A 23261-nucleotide genomic window follows, 5' to 3' on the forward strand; every position below is an offset into this window, starting at 1 on the left:
TGGAATTCGGCGGCCTCACCGGGGATCGCCGGGGAGGGAAAGTGATCGGATACGCTGCTAGAGTCTGCTGGGGTGGAGGCGCGCCGTTGTCGGTGCCAGACGGTGGCGAACGGAGCTTCGTGCGCACTACGGACGTGGGCTCCACATCGTTTCCGTGTATATATATATATATATATTCTCCACCTAAGTTTCAAAATATTTTTCTCAAAATTGTGCAGTAAGAAAGGAGCCTCAGGAACTTTTTGACTTTCTTATATTATTCTGCTGTTCATGTTGCATTTCTAAATTCTAAGACTTGGTATATATCTTAGGTACAATGTAGCAATCAAATGCGCCACTGTATCGACAGATATACACTTTCTCAACTCCATGTTTAGCGCTTTCACAAGCACATCAATATTTTCTAATTCACAGTAAGGAACACAACAAACATAATATTGGGGTTATAATGTGACAGATTTAAATCGCATGAAGGAGTATCACTTGAAGCAACTGTGGAGGAGTCCCAATGTGACTATTAGGAATTATCTTTTGAAAATTTCATGGGTAAATTACAAGGGTTGCTGGCTTTCTTCAGGAACTGTTTTCAGAGAACCGATTATTTGCAAGAACGTTCCTGGGTTATCCCAGGTATTGTCTTTTCCTGTTATGTCTATTGTTTAGTTGTAGTAGAACCATATTGCTGATTTCAGGCTGGACAAAGGCAATATGCATCGGAAGACATGCTTTTGGTGATCAATATCGAGCAGTTGATTTAGTCATCAAAGGACCAGGGAAACTGAAATTGCTGTTTGGTAAATAACAAGTGTGCATGAATGCATAATATGACACAGGATTATGTATATAGATTTCTTTAATTGGTAATTGTTCTCAACACAAACTAAAACTTGCATTGAGTAAAGAAACCATTCTCCTTTCATTTCTTCTCTTATTGCTTGCTTGGTTTAATATGGATCTACTGAGAAAGATTGGGAATGTTTGCTGTTCCAGATGGAAAGGATGAGAAGACCGAACTGGAAGTGTACAACTTTACAGGGGAAGGGGGAGTAGCACTTGCCACGTGCAACATTGATGAGGTTTGATTTGCTAATCTTTAGTGTTCTAATTGAAACAGTTGCTCTGATCTTTGGCAGCGCGGGAGTAAGCCTTTTGATTTTTTTTTTTTTTTTTTATTTGTATTTTTTTTTTTCTGTGTACACGCAGTCAATCCATGCTTTTGCAGAGGCTTCAATGACCACAGCTTATGAGAAAAAATGGCCTCTTTATCTTAGCACAAAAAATACTGTTCTTAAAAAGTATGATGGAAGGTATATGCATATATTCTTTACTGGCCTTCTATAAATATGTCAGATTTTGTTTACGATTCTCTAAGTTCCTATGTCTAAACCTTTTCTTTTTCTTAAACCCTTATCTGCTCCTGAGATATGATTCAAGGACATATTTCAAGAAGTATATCAAGCCAAGTGGAAGTCCCAAGTATGAAGATGCTGGCATATGGTGAGGAACTTGGTGATTTTGCATTCTCCGATGATGGATTGTTAGGTCTATTGCTTTTTTATTTACTTCATATGATTGGATCGGAAAGTATGAACATCGTCTGATCGATGACATGATGGCTTGTGCAATTAAAAGTGAAGGTGGTTTTGTTTGGGCATGCAAGAATTATGATGGAGATGTACAAGGTGACTTCTGAGCCCAAGGTTTGTGTGAAAGACATCTAGCAACTTTCGTTTAATTAAATGAGGGGAACATCAAATGACAGATATGTGACTGGTTAATTTTAACTGACATTTACTTGCATAAAACAAAATGGAAAGCCATGCAATGCATATGAGATTTCTGCTATATATACTCAAGTTATCAACTGATATATATTCTTTTTAGTTACATCAAAAGGGAAAACAGAGACTCCTGATCTAGCGTAATCCTAACCAAATTCCCAACCCCCTCCACACAACTTGGGCCAACCGCAAGGGTTCCAGCTGATATGGATTCTACTTAGCATGAACAAACAAACCAGAAGTTTTAAGCATCCATCCATCCGAAAATAAAAGGTACTAATGCTCTGCTTTCCCTTTCTCAAGTTGAGAGGTTACATCCTTGGACAGGTTTGTCAAGTGATTCTACAATTTATCCAAAAGTCGACAATGCTAGGAACTTAAAAGATGAAAAGCCAGAACCAACTTATACAAGAACTCTTGATGTAAATGTTCAAACCTTTCCACTATGATCAGTTTCGATGTTTCTAACAGGTCCTTTGAACCACTTCCTTGCACTTAACACCCACCAAAGCATTATCAGACCTAAACCCACACTCAAAGCAACAGGTGCATAATTGAATGTATTCCAGGAAATTGGGTAGAAAGTGGGGAGGAGGAAGACAGAACAAGTGTAACAAATCCACAGGAAGGCGACCAAGCATATTGGTCTGCTGAAACTGCCCAAATAAAATGGCCCGGCTTTGAAGTTCTTCTCAGGCATTACCATTCTTGCAAAGATCGGAACTGCATAACCTCCTACCCATCCAATCGTACATATGGAAGTTATGGCAACAAAGACTACATTGACTTTTAAGATTGGAAGTCCAAGGAGAATGCAGATGGCTGCACAGAGCCACACAGCATTGGAAGGAACTTTGTGTTTTGGGTGTATTTTTCGCCATACGGAAGAGAATGGAACCCCTTGGTCTCTTGATAGAGCATACACCTGATAAAAGCCAGTGTAATCAATGCTAGTGTGACAACAAAAGTTAAGTAAAGATATTACTAGAATATTTGAGTAGGCAAACATATATATTGCGAGTCCTTCAAAATCTAGCTAAGAAAACTACTGTTGGCATGATGAAAGAATATCAAAACGGTTTATATCAAGGAAGCATGTGACCAATCATGGAATCAGAACTGGAAATTCATATAAAAGGAACTGTACTGGTACGTAGATCAATGCTACTTCAGCTAGCAAACTGACTGTTAGAAACTGGTGAGGTGAAAGTTGCCACAAAATAGTTTATGCATTATCAAAGGAAAGGGTACATGCATATATGTGACCGATAGTGGTATTAAAACTGGAATCGCATACTCTCCAAAATCTGAAGTAGCATTGTTCACAGCTCTCTCTCCGATATGATTAATGAATTAGTAGCAACACTCAGAAATTACAGTATACTAATTGCTAGCTAGTTATACATTGAATTAGACGCTGTTGAGTATTGTAAAACTAATGACTAATAAAGGTACGTAATGAGGCATCTGTTGCTTAGATTTATCTGAAGAGTTGATCACAACATAATTTTTTAAGTTGTACTAAGATGCAGTTAAAATTCGATATTAAGGAAGCAAATGATACAAGAAACTACACTTATCGCAATCAATTAACCTTTAGAATTTCCATAGCTAACATTCGAGTGGTTGGAGATTTTGAAAAGCATATGGTTTTTTTAAAACTTGTTAGACCAGAATCAAAAGTTCAATTAATATCCTTTGAGGAGACCACACAAAACTTTTGCAACTAAATAATTAGCTGACTTAGTAATATTTGTAATGCAATGTATTCCAAGGCATGTCTAGTTGTCAGATAATACATATGAGAAAAAAAGAATCTCCCAAGTGGTGATCATAGGCAGCAGATAATTTTCCAGCAACAGATGCTTCTGGAAATCTAATATCAACATAATGGGCTTAGCATGCCAAACAATTAATTCCGTTTTGGGGAGGACAAAGGACATACCACTCTCGCAGCACTAGTGGTAATTGAAAGTCCACCAAAGAAGAATGAACCCCAAATGATGCATAGTAAAATGATGGCTCCAGTGGAACTGTGATACCTCCCATGAAATGCATCATAGAGAATTTGAGCAGGCACAAATGCTCCTGCAGTCTCATTGGTGGGATCATACAGGTAGCTAAAATCCTGAGAGGAAATACAAGTTACAAATAAGTATCAGGTTACTAATGGCCAACATATATAATTGAGAAAGAACAGTTTGTGGATGGAAGAACGTTTTAACACACGATGGAAAGACATCATTTAACAGTGATTTCACAAGAATTATTTAATTAAGAGTATCACAAAGTGCACGTTTATGGAAATCACTGTATAATTTAAATTTTGGTTTCAAATGTTATCTAATATCAATCAGTATACTTAGGCATGCCTTGGCGTCCATACCTGAATGCTGAAAGTGAGGGCCAAGATGTATGCCCATCCAAACACTGAAATGATACCGATGCTTGTTAGAATAGCAATAGGACCATTCTTGTCTGCTCCTCTGGTTTCCTCAGTTAGATGTGCTGCAGCATCATATCCATATAATGAATACTGACTAACAAGAAAGGATAGAATCACTGCATAAGGCTTGCTTGATATTCCTGTCAGCTCAGGGGCCACATCGAAGTTTGTGAACACGTATGACGCAGACTGTGTTGTAAGTGCTACAAGGGGAAGCAATATAACAATAATTGTCCCTCCAACGACCTGACAATGAAGTATTGCATAGTTGAAATCAATATCTCATATCAGATCATACTGTACTCCAATTGCAAAATTCGAATTTCCTTTTGTTTTCCCTTCATGTATTATGATAATTTGAATGCATTGTAATTTGCGGAGGACAGAATCTAATCATGTAACTTTTGGCTAAATTGTTCAACTTGTCTATACCACTCCAAGTCTGAAATTCCTTGCAAAATCTAAAACATCACATAAGAAGGATATGCTTTTAAACCACCCACCCCTTAGGAGTCCTTATTTCCCAAGTTCCTAACTCGACAAAATTTAGCCATAGAAGCTTGTCAAGGTAGAGTTAGCACTTTGGATGTCATCACTATAATATAAATCACATTATTACTAATCACTTCTCACACTAACAGAATTATCAAAACCACTTTCCTGCCAAAATTGAAACGAAAAAATTGCAAGAGACCATAATATGTGATTGTACCTGCCACCATATCGATATTATATCAATGAAGGCAATCACTTCTAACGCAAATGTGTTGAGAAAGGCCCATATAAGAGTGAGGCCAATGTACATGCATAAGAATAACCACTTTGGTGCAAAATACCCTCCACCTTTATTTGTCCCGGTGGATAGTAATATGATACTTTGTAGTGTTTGAGATCCTGCATATGCCTTCAAAATCAAGTGACAAGTGTTTAGCTCGAGCACATTGTATATTTCACAGCTTTTGTAAGAAAGAACAGATACAAGCAATTTATACCTGAGTACCTATGCCGGCAATGAGCCCTATGGTCTCAAGCCAAGCACAACACCATGATGCAAGAGGACCCCATTTGGGACCAGCTAAGTGAGCAGCCCAGAAGTAAAGAGATCCTGTAGTCTGTTTGACAAATGGAAAGTAATAGAATTTAGTAATGAAAGGCATCTCTGATTATGTTTCTGGAACACCAGACTCGAATATCTAATCATTGCCTTAAATTACAAGCATGCAACTGTATGTTATTCAACTTGTGGCAGGGCATGTGTTCCACTTTTTCTGCTACTGGTCATACCACAACCCTACTTCTCCACACTACAGATACTATCAGAAGAGGAGAAACGTACAGTTTCTTTCTCCTTTCAAGTCTCAACGAAGTTGTTTCTGTTTTTTAACTTATGTCGACTGCTTTTTAATTTGAATTACAGCAACAAGTTATACTTCACTTGTGTTACTTTCACTCTCTCTTTCCCTATTTGGTTTGCTCTCGTTTGGACAGGTTATTCATTGCTTATCATAAGAAAGAGATTATTACCTTGCCAGAACTAGAGAAAAGAAAAAGAAGATTGATCTTCACACTGAATTTCACAGGTGAAGATGAGCTAAGTAGCCCTTATATATGCAGTAATATGCTTAATTATATACTGATTAGTCAGCTAAGCCATGTTCTTAGTTATACAGGTAAGCCATTTTTGCAGTATATATGTTTATTGGATAACAAATTAAGTGATATGTAGAACTTCGTTAACATAATTAGATGAAAGAAACTCCATGGCAGTAGTAGCAACTATATATTTTAGTCCTTGGTAACAAGAACAGGGTATGCAACCAAAAAAATATTGTAATATAAACATAGAAAGAATTATAAGTGTGAAGAAAGGGCCTAACTGGGAAAGATGAACAGATCTCTGCCATTGCAAGTCCTACAAACCAGGTGAAAAATGATACTACCACCCAACCCCACACAAGGGTTGCAGGACCTCCATATGCAAGGCTTGAACCATACAAAGGAGTGATTCCGGTGAAAAGTGTCATCGTCGAGAATGATATTGCAAGAGTTTTGAACAACGTCTGAAAGAAATCAAACATCTGGTCACTAAAGCTCAATTGCAAGCCAATAATTACATAAAAATCTCATAAATCCCACAGTGGTAGGCAAAAGGTAGTAATATAGAAGATACAGTTCACACTCCCCAACATCAAAAACACATACAACTATGAATCAGATTAGGTGCCAATACCATTTCTCTTCTGAGTTCTTGCTTGTAACCAAGCTCATTAAGTCGTTTTTCCCCTGAATCCATCCCTTGCATTTGTGATGCATCTACTTGGTTCTGTCCCATTGAATTAATCAAGAGTTCAACTTGCTGGAGTTGGCTGAAGATCAAAGTAGCAGCTTATATGCAACTGGGATTTTCTGCTACTGGGGTTGAGAAAGAGTTAGACTCAAGCAAGCAGCATACTCATCCTTGTATTAAAAATGCAAAGGTTTACAAGACTTGGGGGCAATGTTGCACGTAAAACTGAAGCAGCTGGCTAGTTGCCATGTTTGAATTCACATTTATAAATCTCTGCAAGTCAACTAATACAAAGACAACAACCGCCAATTCTATTTTGTTATTACTTCCTTGAAGTAACTTTCACACTTACAGGCTCTCTCTTTCTTTCGTCAGCGTTTGAAGTTAGGATTCCTATCCCCACTATACGAATCTTTATGGACATTTTCTCTGTGTATTCGTCAAACAACGGAACAAGTCAATCATGTTTTTTTCTTTCTCGTTTTTGCCTTTTGGGTCGTTTTGTCTCGGACGATACTGATAATGTGATCTACAAGCTAGTTCAAAAATTACTTCGACTACAATATCCCAGCCTACTTTCATATCCTTGACCTTTTCCTTTCCCATTCTAAAACAATAAGAAAGACAGAAAGACTTGCATGTTACCTACCCAAGTAGACGGGTTCAACGAAGATACTTTCCCATGGAAGATTCAGATCAGATCAATAAGATAACGACTCAAATGGGGATCCAGGTAGCAGTTTTACAATATCTTCTTGGGAATTTTCTATGGGGAAAGTTCCACATGCAAATACTAGGATTGCGGGTTGCTTCATTTGCATGGTTTGCTTCTTTGCCGCCGAATTCAAAGCCTCGTTATCTGCTTCTACGTTATGTTCTTTTAACTCTTTCATTAAACCCAAAGCTTGAAGAACAAACAGTCATTTGAAACTACTTGACATAAATCGACATGCACATTGCTATCCCTGTCGTGTTTGGGAGGTAAAGAAGGGCCTTACTGTGTTCGATAGCTATGATGACGTTAAGGGTCCTAGGTAGGCATTAATACAATCGGTTAGCAGCACTATGTATAACATAATTGGTTGTCCTCTCTACCCCAATACCCCATGAAGAATATCACTGACTGGATTACCTTCAATTTGGTTTCAACACTGCGAATCTGCGATATCTTTCATCTAAGCTGAAGACATGTTATTGCTTGGGTGGATTGTTGAGGGGCACAAGCAGATTCAGAAACTGTAAAGTTGCTTTGATGGAAGAATATGTGCGGTGATACTATGTTCAAGTTGTTGCATCAAAAGAATGAAGAGCTTGTTCCAACATCAGTCTGGTATAGGGGCTAAGAGGACTCTCTGGTCTGTCTGAGTGAGTAATGTTTAAGAGGTAGAGCTTCTTTGAGGCAACAAATACAGCTGAAAAAATCCTCTTCATCCCTCCCCTAGTGCTATCAACCTTATACTCAAATTCGTATACTTGTAGCCCATCCTTACCTGATCTCTCTGCAACTCCAATAACCTCGGCATCTTTCGTACTTTCCTGTATGAACAGAATAAATATGAGAAAACAGTTCAACTGGTTCGAAAAATCTGAGAGGCAATGCCTAGCAAAGTACTAAAAAGCTTAAAGAGGCAATGCCGCTTTAAGCTCTATACAGTAATATTCACCCAACAAATGTGATGCTCCAGATTTCATAACTGAAACCTAAAACTGAAAGCACCATGAAGTATTTGGGACCTCAAATCTTGTAAAGATAGAAGCAACAACCAATAAACAGACCATATCGAACCACGCTCACAACAAACAGATATTGTATCTAACATGCTCAACAGAATTGATGAGGGAGATACTAAGGTGATGCAGTTCAGCCTAGAAAAGTAGGACTCTTTATGCTTCTTGTTACTCTGATCCAAGTCAAAAGGTTTTCATTGTTATGTTTCAATCAAGTGGTATCAAAGGACATAGGCACTGTTGTCAGAGTAACAACAACACTTATTTTATTTTTTATTTAAAAAAAAAAGCTTATTATTGAAAGAAAATGCAAAATACAACAACAACACATTGACTGATTGACCACAAAATAAAAAAGGAAAAGAACAAAGTATAAGGAAGACACAAAGGACTTGCTAAAAGCCTACCCTTATGCCAAATGTGCATTTCTAAACATTAGACCCTAATTCAGTCGCTTGAGTTCCTCTCATAATGCTATTTTACTAAACAACAAGAAAGGCATCCTCCAAATGAAGTATTAGTCAGAATAATCTTTATCCTTAAACAAATTTCGAGTGCCAAACCGAGGAATACAACAAATAGAAAGCTGCTATGCTCTTAATCTATCTTTCCATTTCCATCTTACAGTCATATAATCAAGCTGGTAATTTCATTAGTTCACAAGTGTTTGCTGTCAGCAGCTTTCTTGTTTCAGTGCAGACTGCATAAGTAGTCCTAGAGCTAAAATGTATACAATTGGTTTTAAGATATGCGAAAGAGGGAGAATGCGCTACATCGGATATTGATGAAACAGCTGTAGTGAAAGGCTAGTTAGGTACCGCAGGTAGAGCATCTTTCAACATTTCGGAGAACCACTTTATATTGGCACCTTGGCCAGGTAGATCCGTCCCACTGTCAAACAATGCTGTTGATGCGTTTTATTGGGGAAATATAGTATTTTCCTGTATTTCCATTTAAGAGCGGTATCATTAAATTTTATAAAACTTGGAGTCCGTATTAGGCTGGAACCCAACGCCCCAACTTTTAGGGAAAATAAAGTCAGCTACCCAAAGAAATGCCAAGAGAATTATGCCACCAAATTGACCAAAACTAGGGTTACAGATCTAAAGGTCTACTGAAGCCTTTCTTTAAGGGTCATGTTGAACATAGCTCCATGACAAATGTGCATCCAATCCTTTCATATAATCAAAGAGTTTCCATAGATCCCAAAATAATTTTACTAAGAAGTTGTTCACTGAAAGTAGGAAGCACGAGACAACATAAAAAAGAAAAGGCGGGAGTAAAACAAAAGATACATTTGCCACAGGAAGCAAGCAAGTCATCCAAATGGTCAGAATATGTATAATCTCTATCCTCAAACAAAATGCAGGTCCAAAAAGACTTGAACAGTCAAGCTGGTTCTTGATGCAAGCAAGAGATACCAACCAACTCCAGTACTTTTTCCATACTCAAGCACAATGATTTCCATCAGTTTGGTAAGAGCTGAGCATAATCTTTTGATGCATCTGGTGCATGTTAGATTAAATAGTGGTTTGGCCATATTTTCTTAATACATGGTTTGTTTTTCTATATGCATGCGATTATTTCATTATTTCTGTTCTCATAAAGCCACGGAGTGAGAATAGAATAGACAACTACTAAACTATTGCTTTAAAGATACTCCCAAACATGTAATCAGCTAGAATTGTTTCAAATAGAGCTTTAAAGGATTTCTTTCTGCATTGAAATCCTCAGAGAACAACATTGGGTACTGGAGATATCACTCGAGTTGTTCAATCTATTGTGCTGAAGAAAGGAACACTTGACAGACTCACAATGGCTGTCCAATAGCCAAATGGATGTGTAACTAGTGAAAGCAAGGGCATGCGGTTGTGGTATCTAATTATATAATCCTGAGGGTAGTCTTCTTCTTTAAATAAACGTTATAAAATGATTATTGAAATGCCATTCCAAAACAGGTTTACTGTAAACTTGTAAAGCCTTAATTCACCGGACACATTTTCATCTCCAAACATTTATTCTTTCACATAAGGAATGGTTACTTCTCTTGAGACTGTTTTGCTAAGGACAACAAAATCATTACCTACGACACCATCATAATCCATCATAATGTTCACCCAACATTGTGAGGTTCCACATGAACAGTGGTCTTTCAACTGATTCAACTAATAGCTCCATCATATATTCAAGATCAGGAGTCGTAAAAAGATAGCAGCAGCAACAATTAATCAGACTGTATCGGATCACGCAAAAAACAGATTATGTATCTATATGCTCAACAGATCTAATGAGGGAGATAATCAGGTGATGCAGTCCAGCTTAGAAAAGTTGAACTCTTCAAGCTTTTTTTTTACACTGATCCAAGCAAAAGATTTCCCTTTTTTTTTTTCCTTCCATCAAGTGGTAGCAAAGGATATATGCACTATTCTCAGTCTTTCAACTACACATTGGCAACAAAAGAAAAAAAGAAAGAAAGAAAGAAAAGCACAAAGCCTAAGAGAGACACAAAGGACTTGCTGAAGAACCTAACCTATGGGTCATGATGGAGACAGCTCCGTGGCAAATGTACATTTCTAAATATTAGACCCTAATATAATCACTAAATTCCTCTCCTTATGCTACTTTAATGAACAACAAAGAACTCTGCAAATAAAAGTTTTCAGAATACTGATAATCTTTATACTTGAACAAAATTCCAGTGCCAAACCGATGAATACAACGAACAAATAGCTGGCTTTTCATTAATTCATATGAGTTTACTATGTCAGTGCAGACTGCAGAGGTAGTCCTAGAGCTAAAATATACACAATTGGTATGTAAAACAATTCAATTGATGCCTTCTATAGGGGAAACCAAGTATTTTCCTCTATTCCATTCAAGTAGAGAAGTACAGCATTACATTTTACAAAGATTAGACATATACCATAAATGTTAACTTGGAGTCCATATTAGGTTCAGACCCAAAGCCCCAACTTTTAGGTACACAATCAGCTACCCAAATAAAATCCAAGAGAACTATCAGTTATGCCATTAAATTCACCAAAAGTAGGCTTAAAAAAAAAGAACCAAAGGTCGTACCGGAAAGACTTATTTTAAGGGTCATGCTGAACACAGCTCATAGAGAAATGTGCATCCAACTCTTTTATGTAATCGAAGAATTTCTTATTCCAACATCATTCTACTAAGATGTTGTGAACTGAAAGTAGGGAGCACGAGACAATATAAAATAAGTGGGGAGTAAAACAAAAGAGACATACTCCATGTAAAGCAAGCAAGTCATCCAAACAGTCAGGATATGCATAATTTCTATCTTCAAACAAAATGCAGGTCCAAACAAACATGAATCGTCAAGACGGTTTTTCATGCAAGCAAGGAATAACAATCAACTCCAGTAATTTTTCCATATCAAACACTGTGATTTCCATCTGTTTGGTAACAGACTAAGAGCTGAGGTAATCCTTGCTGCAACTGGTGCTTGTTAAATTAAATAGTTCTTCGGCCTTATCAATCCATGGTTTGTTTATCTAGATGTAATCATTATTTCATTATTATTATTTTTTTGTAAAGCGATGGACTGAGTAAAATAGAATAGTGCTAAACTACGAGTTAAAGGATAGTCCCAAGACAATGTAATCAGCCAGAATTGTTTCAAATGGAGCATTAAAGGATTCCTTTTTGCATTGAAATACTCAGAGAGCAAAGTTGGAATTCGGTACTGGACATACTATTCGAGTTGTTCGACCTAGTTCGCAGAAGAAAGCACTTGATCGAATGGCTCTATGTCAAGCACTTAAGGGCTGTTCAATAGCCAAAGCCAGGGCATGTATAGTAATTTTGGTTATATACTACTATATGGAAGGGCTCACTGATCCCCAGCCCTATCTATACTATTTTAACCTCAAAGACTGCCGCCTTAGAGATTGAACATCAAGTTATCTTATTGCCGTTCAATCTAAGACAGCCGGGATAGCTTATAGTGAACAGCCCTCTCTCGTAGTATCTAACTATATACATCTAATGATTATTGAAATGCCAGACCAAAAAGAGGTTAAGAAAAAGCTAAGAAAAATGCAGGCTTACTATAAAACTTTTATTTACCTGACACGTTTCCATATCTAAAGCATTCATCCTTGTAAAGAGGAAATGATTTCTTCTCCTATGTTTACAACAACAAAATCATTCATTCTCCACAACACCATCATAATCCATCAGCAACACATTTGAAAGAAGCAGATTACCTTGCGCTTTTCAGCTTGTATAAGCTTATCAGCTACAAACTGAGGAGTGCCAAACTCTGCAAGGGTGTTAAGCCGAACCGGGTTAACCACAACACCAGCATTGTTGCTCTTATTACTTGCCTCTTCAAACAGAGCAGTGGCCCCTGCTTTATCAACCTACCCAACCACGATAACCGACCCACAATCATTCACAGTTTCACACACAATTCATTTAAAACACACTGAAACCAACTATCACTTGGAATAAAAACAAAAAGAAGAGACCTTAATCCAAGAGGAGGGCCGGAGGAGAGTGAAGCCCTCCTTGGAATCCGTGTAGCGCTCGAGCTCCAACTCCTCAGCGAAAATGGGCAAGTTTGGGAGGACCCCATTTAATAAAAGTGGTGCAACAAGTGAGAATGCGAGGCTTCTCTTGGTGAAATGAGGAGGTGTTTGAAGTGAAGAAGAAGAAGAAGAAGAAGAAGGATTGGGCTTTGAGTTTGAGAAGCAGGGTTGCCGAGTGTGGGCTTGTTTGTAGTTTGAGAGAGCAAAGCAGTTGCAAATGTGCAGAGACATCGTTACTTAAAAGAGAGTGGATGAGGAAGATGAAGTTGGTCTCTCTGTTCTTACGTGGGGGACTGTGGACTTGTGGCCGGGTGACGACGTCTTTGTATAAGGAGCATAGATCTGCTGTTCCCGTTTTTATCTTCTTCTTTTTTTGTTGCTAGCATTCTAAGAGCGGTTGAAGTGCAGTTCCACTTGAAATGCTCTATTAAAAATAGAATGAAACTGTTACTATCTTCTCATCATGTCTCATATTTTTCTCCATTGTAATCTCATAATTTATATTTTTGGTTTATTTACTTTATGTTTTATCGTAGTACTCTTTTAACATATTTTCTATATAAACAATTTTTTCATAATTATTAAGTAATATAGAGAGTTCAAAAAATTGGTAAAGCCTTTGACACTAAAAAAACTTGGCTTTCTAATATAGTAGAGATGTGTTGTTTTCAACGGGGTAATCAAAGATGCGAAGAACCTTGCTATCTCACTCCCACTCAAATCAAATTAAATCCGTATAAATTTTAAATTCACCATTTTTTTTTATTGAAGTCACACGATATTTCTCAGACTTTACAAGTCCAGCTATATAACCTATATTAAGAGATCATTTCAAAATGCTTCTTCCTTATGCGTACCACGATAGACTAGCAAGTTCATTCACACTTTTAGCAAGTTCATTCACACTTTGTGGCGAAACTAGGATTCGAGCATCACAATGGGGTTAAACTATAAAAAATAAAAAAATATGACAAAATAACTACAACACAAAATTTCTAATTACTTCCCCACCTAAATAAATAGAATGCTTGGGACATAGAAAGGGGAGGCAATTATGCCAAACTGCAACCATATGATTATGAAGATTAAAATTAGCAATTTTATCACCTACAAAGTTAGCTTCTCGAAATATTTCTCTAAAACAAACAGAAGAGAAAGAAAAAGATAATTGTTGAAAGACTGCCCTATTTGGTATTTCTAAGCTATCCCATTTCTAATGTGTCCCATAGGCCAAGTAAATAGAATTCTTCATATATAAATTGACATATATTGTTGTAATATCATAGTTTTTCTTCAAAGCTCCTGGTTCATCAAGACCCTAGTGCGCCTCTGTAAACCCTAGCGAGCTCTCCTTCTTAACCCAACATATTTCCGTCGTAATCCCAACTTCCATCCCCTGATCTCACCATGTTTCATCACTGCTCCACTCTCATGGCATCCATTGACGTTGTGACTGCAAGTTTTGCTGCCTCACTGGCCTTGGGGAAGATTGGAGACGAACTTGTTCAAAAGTCCTCTCATTCCTTCCTTCTCAGCAAGCCTCTCACTCCCTGACATGTGGACTCCGCCACCTTCAAGTCGTATTTCCTTCGCACTTGGATGGTTAAGTGGCCGATTCGGATTCAAGAGAGAGGGAAAAACCTCTATCTCTTCTCTTTTGAAGCTATCTGAGACCGGAACAAGGTTCTTTGGGGTTGAGTATGAGTATGGTGCTTTGATCGTGGACCAGTAGCCTTGGAGATCAAGCACGTCCTGATGTGGGCTAAGGTTCTTGAAATTCCACCCCGATATGAAGTTCCTTTAGACTTTACCCTGATCAGTAACCTCTTGGGAGATTTTGTTGATTATGACAAGACAGATCAGAATACAAGAAAGCGAAGGTCATAATTTGTTTTATCATGATATCTCTAAACCGGTTGAGTTGGAGAGGAACGTCTTCCTTGAAGATGGAGTTAAACCTCTGTTGACATTCCAATATGAGCATCTGAAAGGACGCTGCTCTCTGTGTGGATTGATTACTCATGCAGGTGTTACTTACGACCAGCCTCCACTTGTCAACCAGATTGAGGCCAAGGTTTTAGGGTTTACGAGTCCTTCTTCCCTGAACCCTAATAGTAAGTTTGCGTTCACAGCCTGTGCTTCAAGTGAATCGGCTTTGTCCGCCTTAGCTCCATATGTTCCTACAGCGACAAAAAAGAAAAAACCTATGATTTTGAAAGAGCGGAGCCTGAGCTCCAATCTAGAGTTTGAAAGAGAGTTCACCAAGGCTGGATCCCAACTTGGAGTCTTTTTCTGTTAAGGACGTCTATAGCCCTAATTCTAACTTGAAAATGGTGAAGAGTGGTGAAGATTGAACTTCAGCAACAAAGCGAGGAGGTGACTAGCTACTCCTTCCAAAAATCATACCCGAGATAGGGAGTGACACCCTCCCCCAAGAAGTTTAAGACCATCATGGGAGGCAAGCTTCTAACCTTACAACAAGAATCTTTAGAACTCGTGGAAGGTGAGAAGCTTTGAGGATTAGTGACTTACAAAAGGAAGCTGGGAAGCCTTATCAGTAGCAAAAACAAGAACCCTAAGCCGGGTAAGTCGTCTGATGCACATTCACTAGGTATTGTGCTACCATACATGTTTAGGGATACTATTGGCCCGTCTGATAAGGGCAAAGGTAAGGTGTGAGCTGTGAGAAGCTGCTATATTGCCTACCGATTGAGACTATGTTTTGACTTACTGATTCTTAATATTTCTAGTTGTATACCAATTACGGTCTCTAGGCGACTAGTTTTACTGCTCATGATGATTAGACAATTTTTTAGTATAGTTTTCATTTGATGTAGGCTCAATTGAGCTAAACCCGTTTGTAAGGAGGGTACCCTTGAACTAACTTCGATTTGTTTATTGTTGGAGCATTCCGGCGTAAACCGAACATTGATGTAAGTGCCTTCTGGCTATGGATAAGGAATTAAATTATCTCTTTTACCTTAAAAAAAATCATAGTTTTTCTTCAAACACAGTTGCACCCAAGGATTAAAATATCTATATCGGCATATCTATCGGTACTTTAAAAAAGTGATATATCAGGGATATATCGAAGATATTGGGGGGAAAAATATCAGAAATTCGGGAAGAAATTTTTTCTAAAATATTTATTTTATTGCATTTACTTAGAAATTGTACAAACATCAATGTCATCAACATCAACGTCATCTATATCAGGGATATATCCAAGTTGGTTTTTTTTTTTTTTTTAACTTTTTATTAATAACTGACACACTATATATGTCGTGAGGTTTAAACTCATGACCTTAAAGTTGTCAGTTAAACACCTAACCAACCAAACCACAATTCACATACATAGACTCCAAATGGTTGAAAAGACGTACGGTGATCCACAAAAGTACATTATTCAAACTAAAACATATAACCCTACGAATTGTACTGTTGAATATGATAGTCGTATAACTCTTTGGAGTTGTCAACTGTTCCCCTTTTATCTCTTTTCAAATATTGTTAATGGTGATTTTTGTTTACGCTCAAATTTTTTTCATATATTTCTTTAATATATCAGAGATTTATCGTAGATTTCCTAAATATAAAAGAAATTTGACGAAATCAGTGAAAAATAAAATATTACCTCTCTAAATATACCAGGCACTCCAAAAAAGGAAACATTACGTACCAACACTGTACACAGGATAAAAGCTCGTAGACAAATGGTGTTGAAGTATGCTACGTGGAAAATGTTCGGTGACCGATGAGTCCAATGTCTAAATAACAGAAACTCCCTCTTCTTCTTCTTCTTCTTCTTCTTCTTCTTGTCCTGCAACAATTCTCAGCACTTCTGGATACAAATATGGCAGCCATTCTCATTCGCTCACCTTTCTTTTCCGTGAGTCCATTTCCCATTTCTTTGTTTACCTTTTCTGTTTTACATTTGCATTCCTTCCCATCTTTTTTGTTGTTGTATGCATTTCTGGGTTTATCTAGTTCGTTCTGATGTTTCAATTCAAATTATGATTAGGAATCCGGTCATCTAAAACAATTATTGAACTGATAATCGTAATGGGTATTCAGGAAAACTTGAAAACCGTATAGAAATGAAGTTGAGGTTCCACAATTGTTCAATGTTATGTTTCTACTTTCTAGAGGTTGTTACCAGCACAATGATACATAAACAAACCTCATCTGCAAGATAATTACCCTTTAACATTCTTATTTTGAACAAGTTCCCTGCAGAATGAATTGCTCGAAAAGTTGTTTTCTTTAGGAATTATGTGGTGGAGTGGACTCTCTTTAGTAACTCTTATTTGGGGCTTGCTATAATGAATCATTATTAATGATTGTTGAACTGGGTTGGTTAACTTCAATTTACAGGGTCCCAGAAAGGCTAGAGAAATGAGGAATATCATGACAGGCAAGTCTGCTATCGTTACACCCAAGTGTATAGTATCAGTAACCTTGTCTTTGCCACACTGCTAGTATGTTCCATTTTAGACTTATGAGTGATGCCATGTTCTTGAAATCGATTGTTTTATACAGAAGTTATTCAATTTAGTAGCACCAATTTGCGATTACCAAGGAGTCAAAGAAGATTCATTTCTTTTCGTGGCTTGTTGAATTCTGTCCAAGCCTCAGCCCAAATATCTGTCCCAGGCACTTCATCGACGAGGGAAGAAAAAGTGCCTTTGAACTTCTTGAGGGACAAGAAGGTGGCTCCGGATTCAGATCCCCCTAGCTTGCAAGATGTCAACCTTTTGTATCAATTTTTCGATCAAAGGTAAATAATCTGATTCCCCCGTTACAGATTATTCAAATGCTGTATTCGTTGCTGCATAAGAGGTTCCCTTCGGTGCTGGAGGGTTTCTAAATTCTTTACTACTATGTTTGACACTTTCTTTACTAAATTTCTTATTATTTATTATTCTCATATTCTGTATTGCAGTACCAAGCTAGTGGTATTGACTGGAGCTGGAATTAGCACAGAATGTGGTATTCCCGACTACAGAAGGTTCTTCTCTTCTATGATATAGTTAATTATGCTTTATGAGGTGCATGGAACTTTGTGTTAGCAGCCTCTGATATTGAGTATCCAAGCAGAAAACATTAAGAATTATTAATTTCAGAAAATTTAAGGTTATACTACTTTTTTGTTTTCATGATGATAAGTTTATATAATATCTAATGAAAAGATAATAGGACCCCTGATTTAGTCTAGGGAAGTCGTTTTGGATGCTTCTGGATCACTATTCCATCAATCTTTTTAAGGCTATTCTTACTTGTTGAATTGACTCTTCTCATGTGATCATATTCTATCCTGCCTTGTTGTTCCACAGTCAAGCCCCTCTATGCCATTAAGTAAAATGTTGATAATGTTGAGTAATGTTTGGCATAGGGTTTTAGGTTCCCAATCGCATAAACAACTTTCTATCCAACAATTTCTCATGGGTTTTGAAAATGTACCCCGTTTATTATATTTATTTTGTTTATTTACGTGCTATGAGAGAGGGGCCACCTTGGAACAGCAGATGGTTTATTCTGAATGACCTTTGTGGTGAAGGGTTCATGTCGAATTAGGAGTATGGGTTTGTATAACCTGCATTTTTTTTTGAACCCCTGCAGTGCCAGTAGTCTCACGCACTAGGGCACGCTTCTTAACCAGATACATTTATAGCTACAAGCAATTTTTGACAGTTTTGTAGACATATATTGGTACTTCAGAGGTAGTCAGCTAAGTTAAACAGCCAAGTCTGGGTTGCTACTATTTGCCTGTTTGTTAGTTTTATATCACATACTTAATAAGTCATATATGTATGTGTGTATTAAGTTACGGTATTTTTGTCTATAAGAAGCACAACGATTCTATCATATTTGCTAAGCTGGTATCTATGTCAAAGTGCACATGCTCTCAATGGGTTTCTTGCTATTATTGAAGCATCATTGGATGTCATCTTTGTGACCATACACTTTCTGCTATGCATTATTTAATTTCATCTAACATATTCCATCTTTCTTGTGTTGCAGTCCAAATGGAGCTTACAGTTCTGGTTTCAAACCAATTACCCATCAGGTGATCTGAAGGCATGTGCTATCATACTAACTCCTACTTCATCTTCAACTAGGGAGTGCTATTTAATTGTTTTCATAGGAAGGGTTCATGATATCTTTTGATAGTTCTGACTTCTAATGTTGTGAGCTAAATTGTAGTCTAAAAGCAATGCACTTAGAGCAAAAGGGAAAGGTAATGGTAGACATATCCTTTCAGTGGTATAGAAGTGAAACAAATGAAAGAGCAGCAGCTTTAGCTGTGCCAACCAAAGCACATTCTGATTCTAGTGCTATGAAGTAAAGTTATTAAAGTGCGAGACTTGAGATTATTTTCAATTATTTTTTGAAGGTTGTTTGAAACAATAAAACAGACCTTTTTTTCAGCTTGTAAATCATGTTTACATCTCCATGTTAATTGTCCATTAATTTTAGCAGCAGATGAACCTTTCGAAAATGTGTTCAGTAAAGAATATCTTGATGCATTTCCTTTCCATAGGCCTTGACTGAAGTATTGCATATAACTTTAGAAGATTGAGTTTAACGGAATTACATAGAATTACAAAAGAAAAATGCATCGGTTGTGTATCTTTGTTTTATAATAAAATTGCATAAGGTTTTTATTAACTTTTTTTTCTAACTGAACTTGGCCGAAATGTGACTTATTAACAGAGGCTCAGAGCTTTACCTTGAACTAATGTCATTCTCTGATTTTATGAACAGGAATTTCTCCGCTCTAGTCGGGCTCGTAGGCGTTATTGGGCAAGGAGTTATGCTGGGTGGAGACGGTTTAATGCTGCGCAGCCCAGTGCAGCTCATACTGCTTTATCATCTCTAGAAAAAGCTGGTTGGATTGACTTGATGATTACACAAAATGTTGATAGGTACTAGCTGCTTGCCTCTTACTCAGTCTTAGTTGCATGTAACAACCTTTAAGTGGTGAATAAATTTAAATTGGAAAGAACATAGCCTTAGTGCTCTTCGTAACGTCTAGGACAAGTTAAGCAGGACTAACTCCTCGTTACTGTTCCAGGTTGCATCACCGTGCTGGTAGCAATCCAGTTGAATTGCATGGAACTGTGTATTCCGTGATTTGTGTAGATTGTGGTTTATCCTTTTCCCGGCAAATATTTCAGGATCAACTTAAGGCCCTTGATCCAAAGGTTAGTTTCACAAAACATATTTTTGCACTAATTGTCTGCATGTTTTCTTAACTGTAGCTGTTAAGTTTTTGTTTCTATTTATTTATTTATTTATTTGTAGTTGATCCCGATGGTGGCCTAATGAACAAATAAAACATGTTGTCATTGCAGTGGGCAGCAGCAATTGAAAGATTGGACTATGGCAACCCTGGATCAGACAAGAGCTTTGGTATGACGCAAAGGCCTGATGGTGACATTGAGATTGATGAAAAATTTTGGGAGGAGGATTTTCACATCCCTACATGCCAAAAGTGCAATGGAGTGCTGAAGCCTGATGTAAGACATTTTCCAAGCAAATTTTTAATTTTGGCATCTAAAAGGATTAAGTTACTATTTCTTCATGTCAGGAAGGTCTAGCTAAATCAGTTACTTATTCTGTGCATGATCAATGTATACTAGGCTTTAGAATCATCACTCTTACATTCATATCATTCTATGAGGCTGGTAAATGTGTCATGACCCAACTATATGAGAACTTTCATAGTAAATTTCTGACAATGGTAGTTAATTAACATGCCTAATCAATGCAGTAAAACGACCGGAGTTACAGGAAACAAATATGACTTCATAATCTCACGCAAGCATTATGTACCATATTTCTCTAACTACCCACCTACCCACCCACATTTCATCCACCTTACTCCATTCTAGTTTAATTAAAGATACATCTTGATTCAAATATGAAAGTATGTTGTTTTGAAACCTAATGACATACAGTGCCATTAGATTGGTTAACCTTGAGACATTCTGTTCCATCAAGTTATTGAGCCACACCCGCAGGGCAGTAATAGTGATGAGAAAGGTTGGGTAGGGAGGTTAACAGGATTGGTGAACATTCAAGTTAGAACTCCAATCCACCCCCCTCCCTAATGCGTATTTTCTCTTTGATGCTGCTTCTCCTCCTCCTTAGGTTTGTGAGTTTTTTAGTGTATTTTGTCTGTTTGGAAGATTTGGGCTTGTTTTCTTTGGCTTTGTTCTTCTGGGTTTCATTGTAATGTTCTCTTCTACAAAAAAAAAAAAAAAAAAAAAAAANAAAAAAAATTAGGAGAGAGAGTGGAGGACGAGTTTTCAGCCCAAAAGAGAGCACAGAAGTAGCAAGTTGGCTGCAAAATGAATAATTTTAATGTTGTACTCATGGATCTGACATTTTTTCATTCCACCCTTATCTGTAAGGAATGAAGTTCATTAAAAAGTAGAAATTTGAAATCAATGTTATGGAATAGAGTACACCTTACACCAGAAACACCTATAATATATCAATAAATACAAAGAAATAAAGTTGCAGAGATGCTTTTAATTCCATTTGCATTCAGCAATTATGGCCAGTTCTAATGATTTGCTTTAGTACATGGGGAAAAAGATGAATACTTATGGTGCTCTGTTTGTTATGATGAATTTAAGGTTGTCTTCTTTGGTGACAATGTCCCCAAGGACAGAGCTGCTAAGGTAATCCAAGCTGCAAAAGAATGTGATGCTTTTCTTGTACTAGGATCATCTGTAATGACCTTTTCTGCCTTTCGACTTGTCAGGTAAACATTATTTTCATTCCAACTTACTGTAATTTTGGAAAAAGTCAGTTTCATGTCTTTTCTATACATAAGTGAGACTGATAGCTTTCCAGCTAAACACTGTAGCTTGATTACAAACTCTGACGCGAGCATGGAAAGCTTTTCCTTTAGCCTATAAGCTTAAAGGGAAAAATTCCTTGCCCCTTGGTCCTTTATCTATTGTTGAGACCCAGAGATTTTCTAGTTAAACTTTATGTTTTATTCTTACAGAGCTGCACATGAGGCAGGTGCTGCCACTGCAATTGTAAATGTTGGAGTGACTCGAGCTGATGATTTTGTACCTTTGAAAATCAATGCTCGACTAGGAGAGGTATAAACTTGTGTTTTAGGCTGCGACTGCTGTTGCCTTTGTGGACTCTATAACATGATTTGTAGTGTTACAGATTTTGCCAAGAGTGCTTAACATGGGATCCCTCAGCGTCCCTGCGTCCAGGTGATGCTACTCGAAAATCAGTTGCTCAAATCGGTTATCAGAAGCTTTTTGGCACCACAAGAGATTCAGATGATTGTAAGGTTATATTGTCTATTCTCTGAATGTGTTTGTAGAGCTTTGCTACAACTGTATTATTTTATCAATGAATTCTCATTCGTGGAGAGGGCCAGTCTTGAAGACTGTAATTAGTTCTTTGGAAAGAGACGGTTTGTCGACATGAAATGCCATGATGTCCGTGGCTCATACGTTATGTCATGCACATATGTATGGTTGTAACTTGTAAAGGTGTTTCCATATCTAAGTAAAGCTATGAACATAAATTTTTTCCAATGATTGTATTTGGAACTCTGGATAAAGTAATTTTAATTTCTGTAGAAATTTCAAAATTATGGGAATTACAATTCCATGAATTTAAATTCTATTAATTGAGAATTTCATTGTTTGGATTTCATGATATAGAGTTTTAAAATAACAAAAATTTGTATTTAGACTAACTTTAGCTAAGAGAATTGACAAATAACGTCTATTTTATGAGGAATTCAAGTCGAGAATTTAAACTCCTAAATCCTACGATTATTTTCTCGTGAAAATTGCTAATTCCACGGAATAATTTCCACTTAATAAGAATTCAAACGGGAGAAACAGTTTTAAGAAATTGAAAATTCCTTATTTTTGATTAAATTTCTGAGAATTCACTTGCATCTAAACATTGCAAAAGAAAATGAAATGAACACGTATTTGTCCGAAAAAAGAAGAAATGAACACAAAAAATGTGTGCTTATGTTACTTGTTTTTTGGTTTTATTTGTCAAAAATGAAGATAAATTTCGATAATAACTTGTGGAGATACGTTAGAGTGACCTTATAAAAAATCGTGCCCGATCTAAGCAAGGAAATCGAGTACCGCACTGCTACCGTCAACTAGATACATCATCGATTGTATATATATAATGTTACATTAGCATAATATATTTGACGATAGGAATTGCCATGCGAGTAGTCTTGTCAAAACGGGGGCAAGAACATAGGTATCCGGGCACTCTCACAAATAATGAGCAAAACCATCTTGCAAATCGTAACTCGACACGTTCATACAGTGATTGCAATGTACCCCAAGTATCAGTTTGGCAACGAATCAATCATACACGAAAATTGGGAAACATGATCACTAAAACCAAGTGCAGATGTCCAAACGGTTTAGTTAGGCAAATGT

The 23261-nt window shown here is 37.1% G+C and overlaps 3 protein-coding genes and 1 pseudogene across 5 annotated transcripts; 2 read left to right on the forward strand and 2 right to left on the reverse strand.

The window, feature by feature from the left end:
• Positions 1 to 1735, forward strand: part of LOC101296907 — a 2929-nt pseudogene extending 1194 nt beyond the window's left edge.
• Positions 1736 to 1980: 245 nt separating this feature from the next.
• Positions 1981 to 6591, reverse strand: LOC101305793 (amino-acid permease BAT1-like). Of its 2 annotated transcripts, none has more exons than XM_004288101.1 (7): positions 6458 to 6591; positions 6105 to 6287; positions 5220 to 5339; positions 4940 to 5131; positions 4168 to 4473; positions 3727 to 3909; positions 1981 to 2706 (listed from the first exon to the last, which is right to left on the reverse strand). In XM_004288101.1, exons 1-7 carry the CDS (start codon positions 6557 to 6559, stop codon positions 2212 to 2214), a joined length of 1581 nt encoding a protein of 526 aa, XP_004288149.1. In that variant the 5' UTR covers positions 6560 to 6591; the 3' UTR covers positions 1981 to 2211. The 2 variants fall into 2 exon arrangements, with proteins under 2 accessions (XP_004288149.1, XP_004288148.1); XM_004288100.1 differs by having other exon boundaries at positions 3727 to 3925; positions 4166 to 4473.
• A 1189-nt stretch (positions 6592 to 7780) lies between these two features.
• LOC101306271 (psbP domain-containing protein 2, chloroplastic-like) lies at positions 7781 to 13133 on the reverse strand. 2 transcript variants are annotated; one of them, XM_004288103.1, is made up of 4 exons: positions 12745 to 13133; positions 12481 to 12636; positions 12341 to 12398; positions 7919 to 8050 (listed from the first exon to the last, which is right to left on the reverse strand). In XM_004288103.1, the coding sequence occupies exons 1-4, from the start codon at positions 13033 to 13035 to the stop codon at positions 8001 to 8003; spliced, it is 555 nt and encodes a 184-aa protein (XP_004288151.1). In that variant the 5' UTR covers positions 13036 to 13133; the 3' UTR covers positions 7919 to 8000. The 2 variants fall into 2 exon arrangements, with proteins under 2 accessions (XP_004288150.1, XP_004288151.1); XM_004288102.1 differs by lacking the exon at positions 12341 to 12398 and having other exon boundaries at positions 7781 to 8050.
• Positions 13134 to 16571: 3438 nt separating this feature from the next.
• Positions 16572 to 22747, forward strand: LOC101306754 (NAD-dependent protein deacetylase SRT2-like). Its single transcript, XM_004288104.1, has 11 exons — positions 16572 to 16693; positions 17179 to 17218; positions 17344 to 17581; positions 17747 to 17812; positions 18826 to 18871; positions 19570 to 19730; positions 19880 to 20009; positions 20160 to 20324; positions 21450 to 21577; positions 21827 to 21926; positions 22000 to 22747. The coding sequence occupies exons 1-11, from the start codon at positions 16658 to 16660 to the stop codon at positions 22051 to 22053; spliced, it is 1164 nt and encodes a 387-aa protein (XP_004288152.1). The 5' UTR covers positions 16572 to 16657; the 3' UTR covers positions 22054 to 22747.
• The last annotated feature ends 514 nt before the right edge of the window (positions 22748 to 23261 follow it).

The sequence above is a fragment of the Fragaria vesca genome, linkage group LG1, assembly GCF_000184155.1.
Source record: "Fragaria vesca subsp. vesca linkage group LG1, FraVesHawaii_1.0, whole genome shotgun sequence".
In the NCBI taxonomy this organism is placed as follows: Eukaryota; Viridiplantae; Streptophyta; class Magnoliopsida; order Rosales; family Rosaceae; genus Fragaria; species Fragaria vesca.

Bases quoted from the DNA above. Each gene is read 5' to 3' on its own strand.
- LOC101306271 (XM_004288102.1), bottom strand. From the start codon at position 13,035: ATGTCTCTGCACATTTGCAACTGCTTTGCTCTCTCAAACTACAAACAA. The intron at 12,637-12,744 runs GTCTCTTCTTTT...GTGGTTGGGTAG, and splicing joins GGCCCTCCTCTTGGATTAAG to GTTGATAAAGCAGGGGCCAC. The intron at 8,051-12,480 runs GTAATCTGCTTC...CTGTTCATACAG, and splicing joins TACAAGCTGAAAAGCGCAAG to GAAAGTACGAAAGATGCCGA.
- LOC101305793 (XM_004288100.1), bottom strand. From the start codon at position 6,559: ATGGGACAGAACCAAGTAGATGCATCACAAATGCAAGGGATGGATTCA. The intron at 5,340-6,104 runs GTTAGGCCCTTT...TTTGTCAAACAG, and splicing joins AGATCTGTTCATCTTTCCCA to ACTACAGGATCTCTTTACTT. The intron at 4,474-4,939 runs GTACAATCACAT...CTTCATTGTCAG, and splicing joins TAATATCGATATGGTGGCAG to GTCGTTGGAGGGACAATTAT.
- LOC101306754 (XM_004288104.1), top strand. From the start codon at position 16,658: ATGGCAGCCATTCTCATTCGCTCACCTTTCTTTTCC. The intron at 17,582-17,746 runs GTAAATAATCTG...TCTGTATTGCAG, and splicing joins TATCAATTTTTCGATCAAAG to TACCAAGCTAGTGGTATTGA. The intron at 20,325-21,449 runs GTAAGACATTTT...GATGAATTTAAG, and splicing joins ATGGAGTGCTGAAGCCTGAT to GTTGTCTTCTTTGGTGACAA.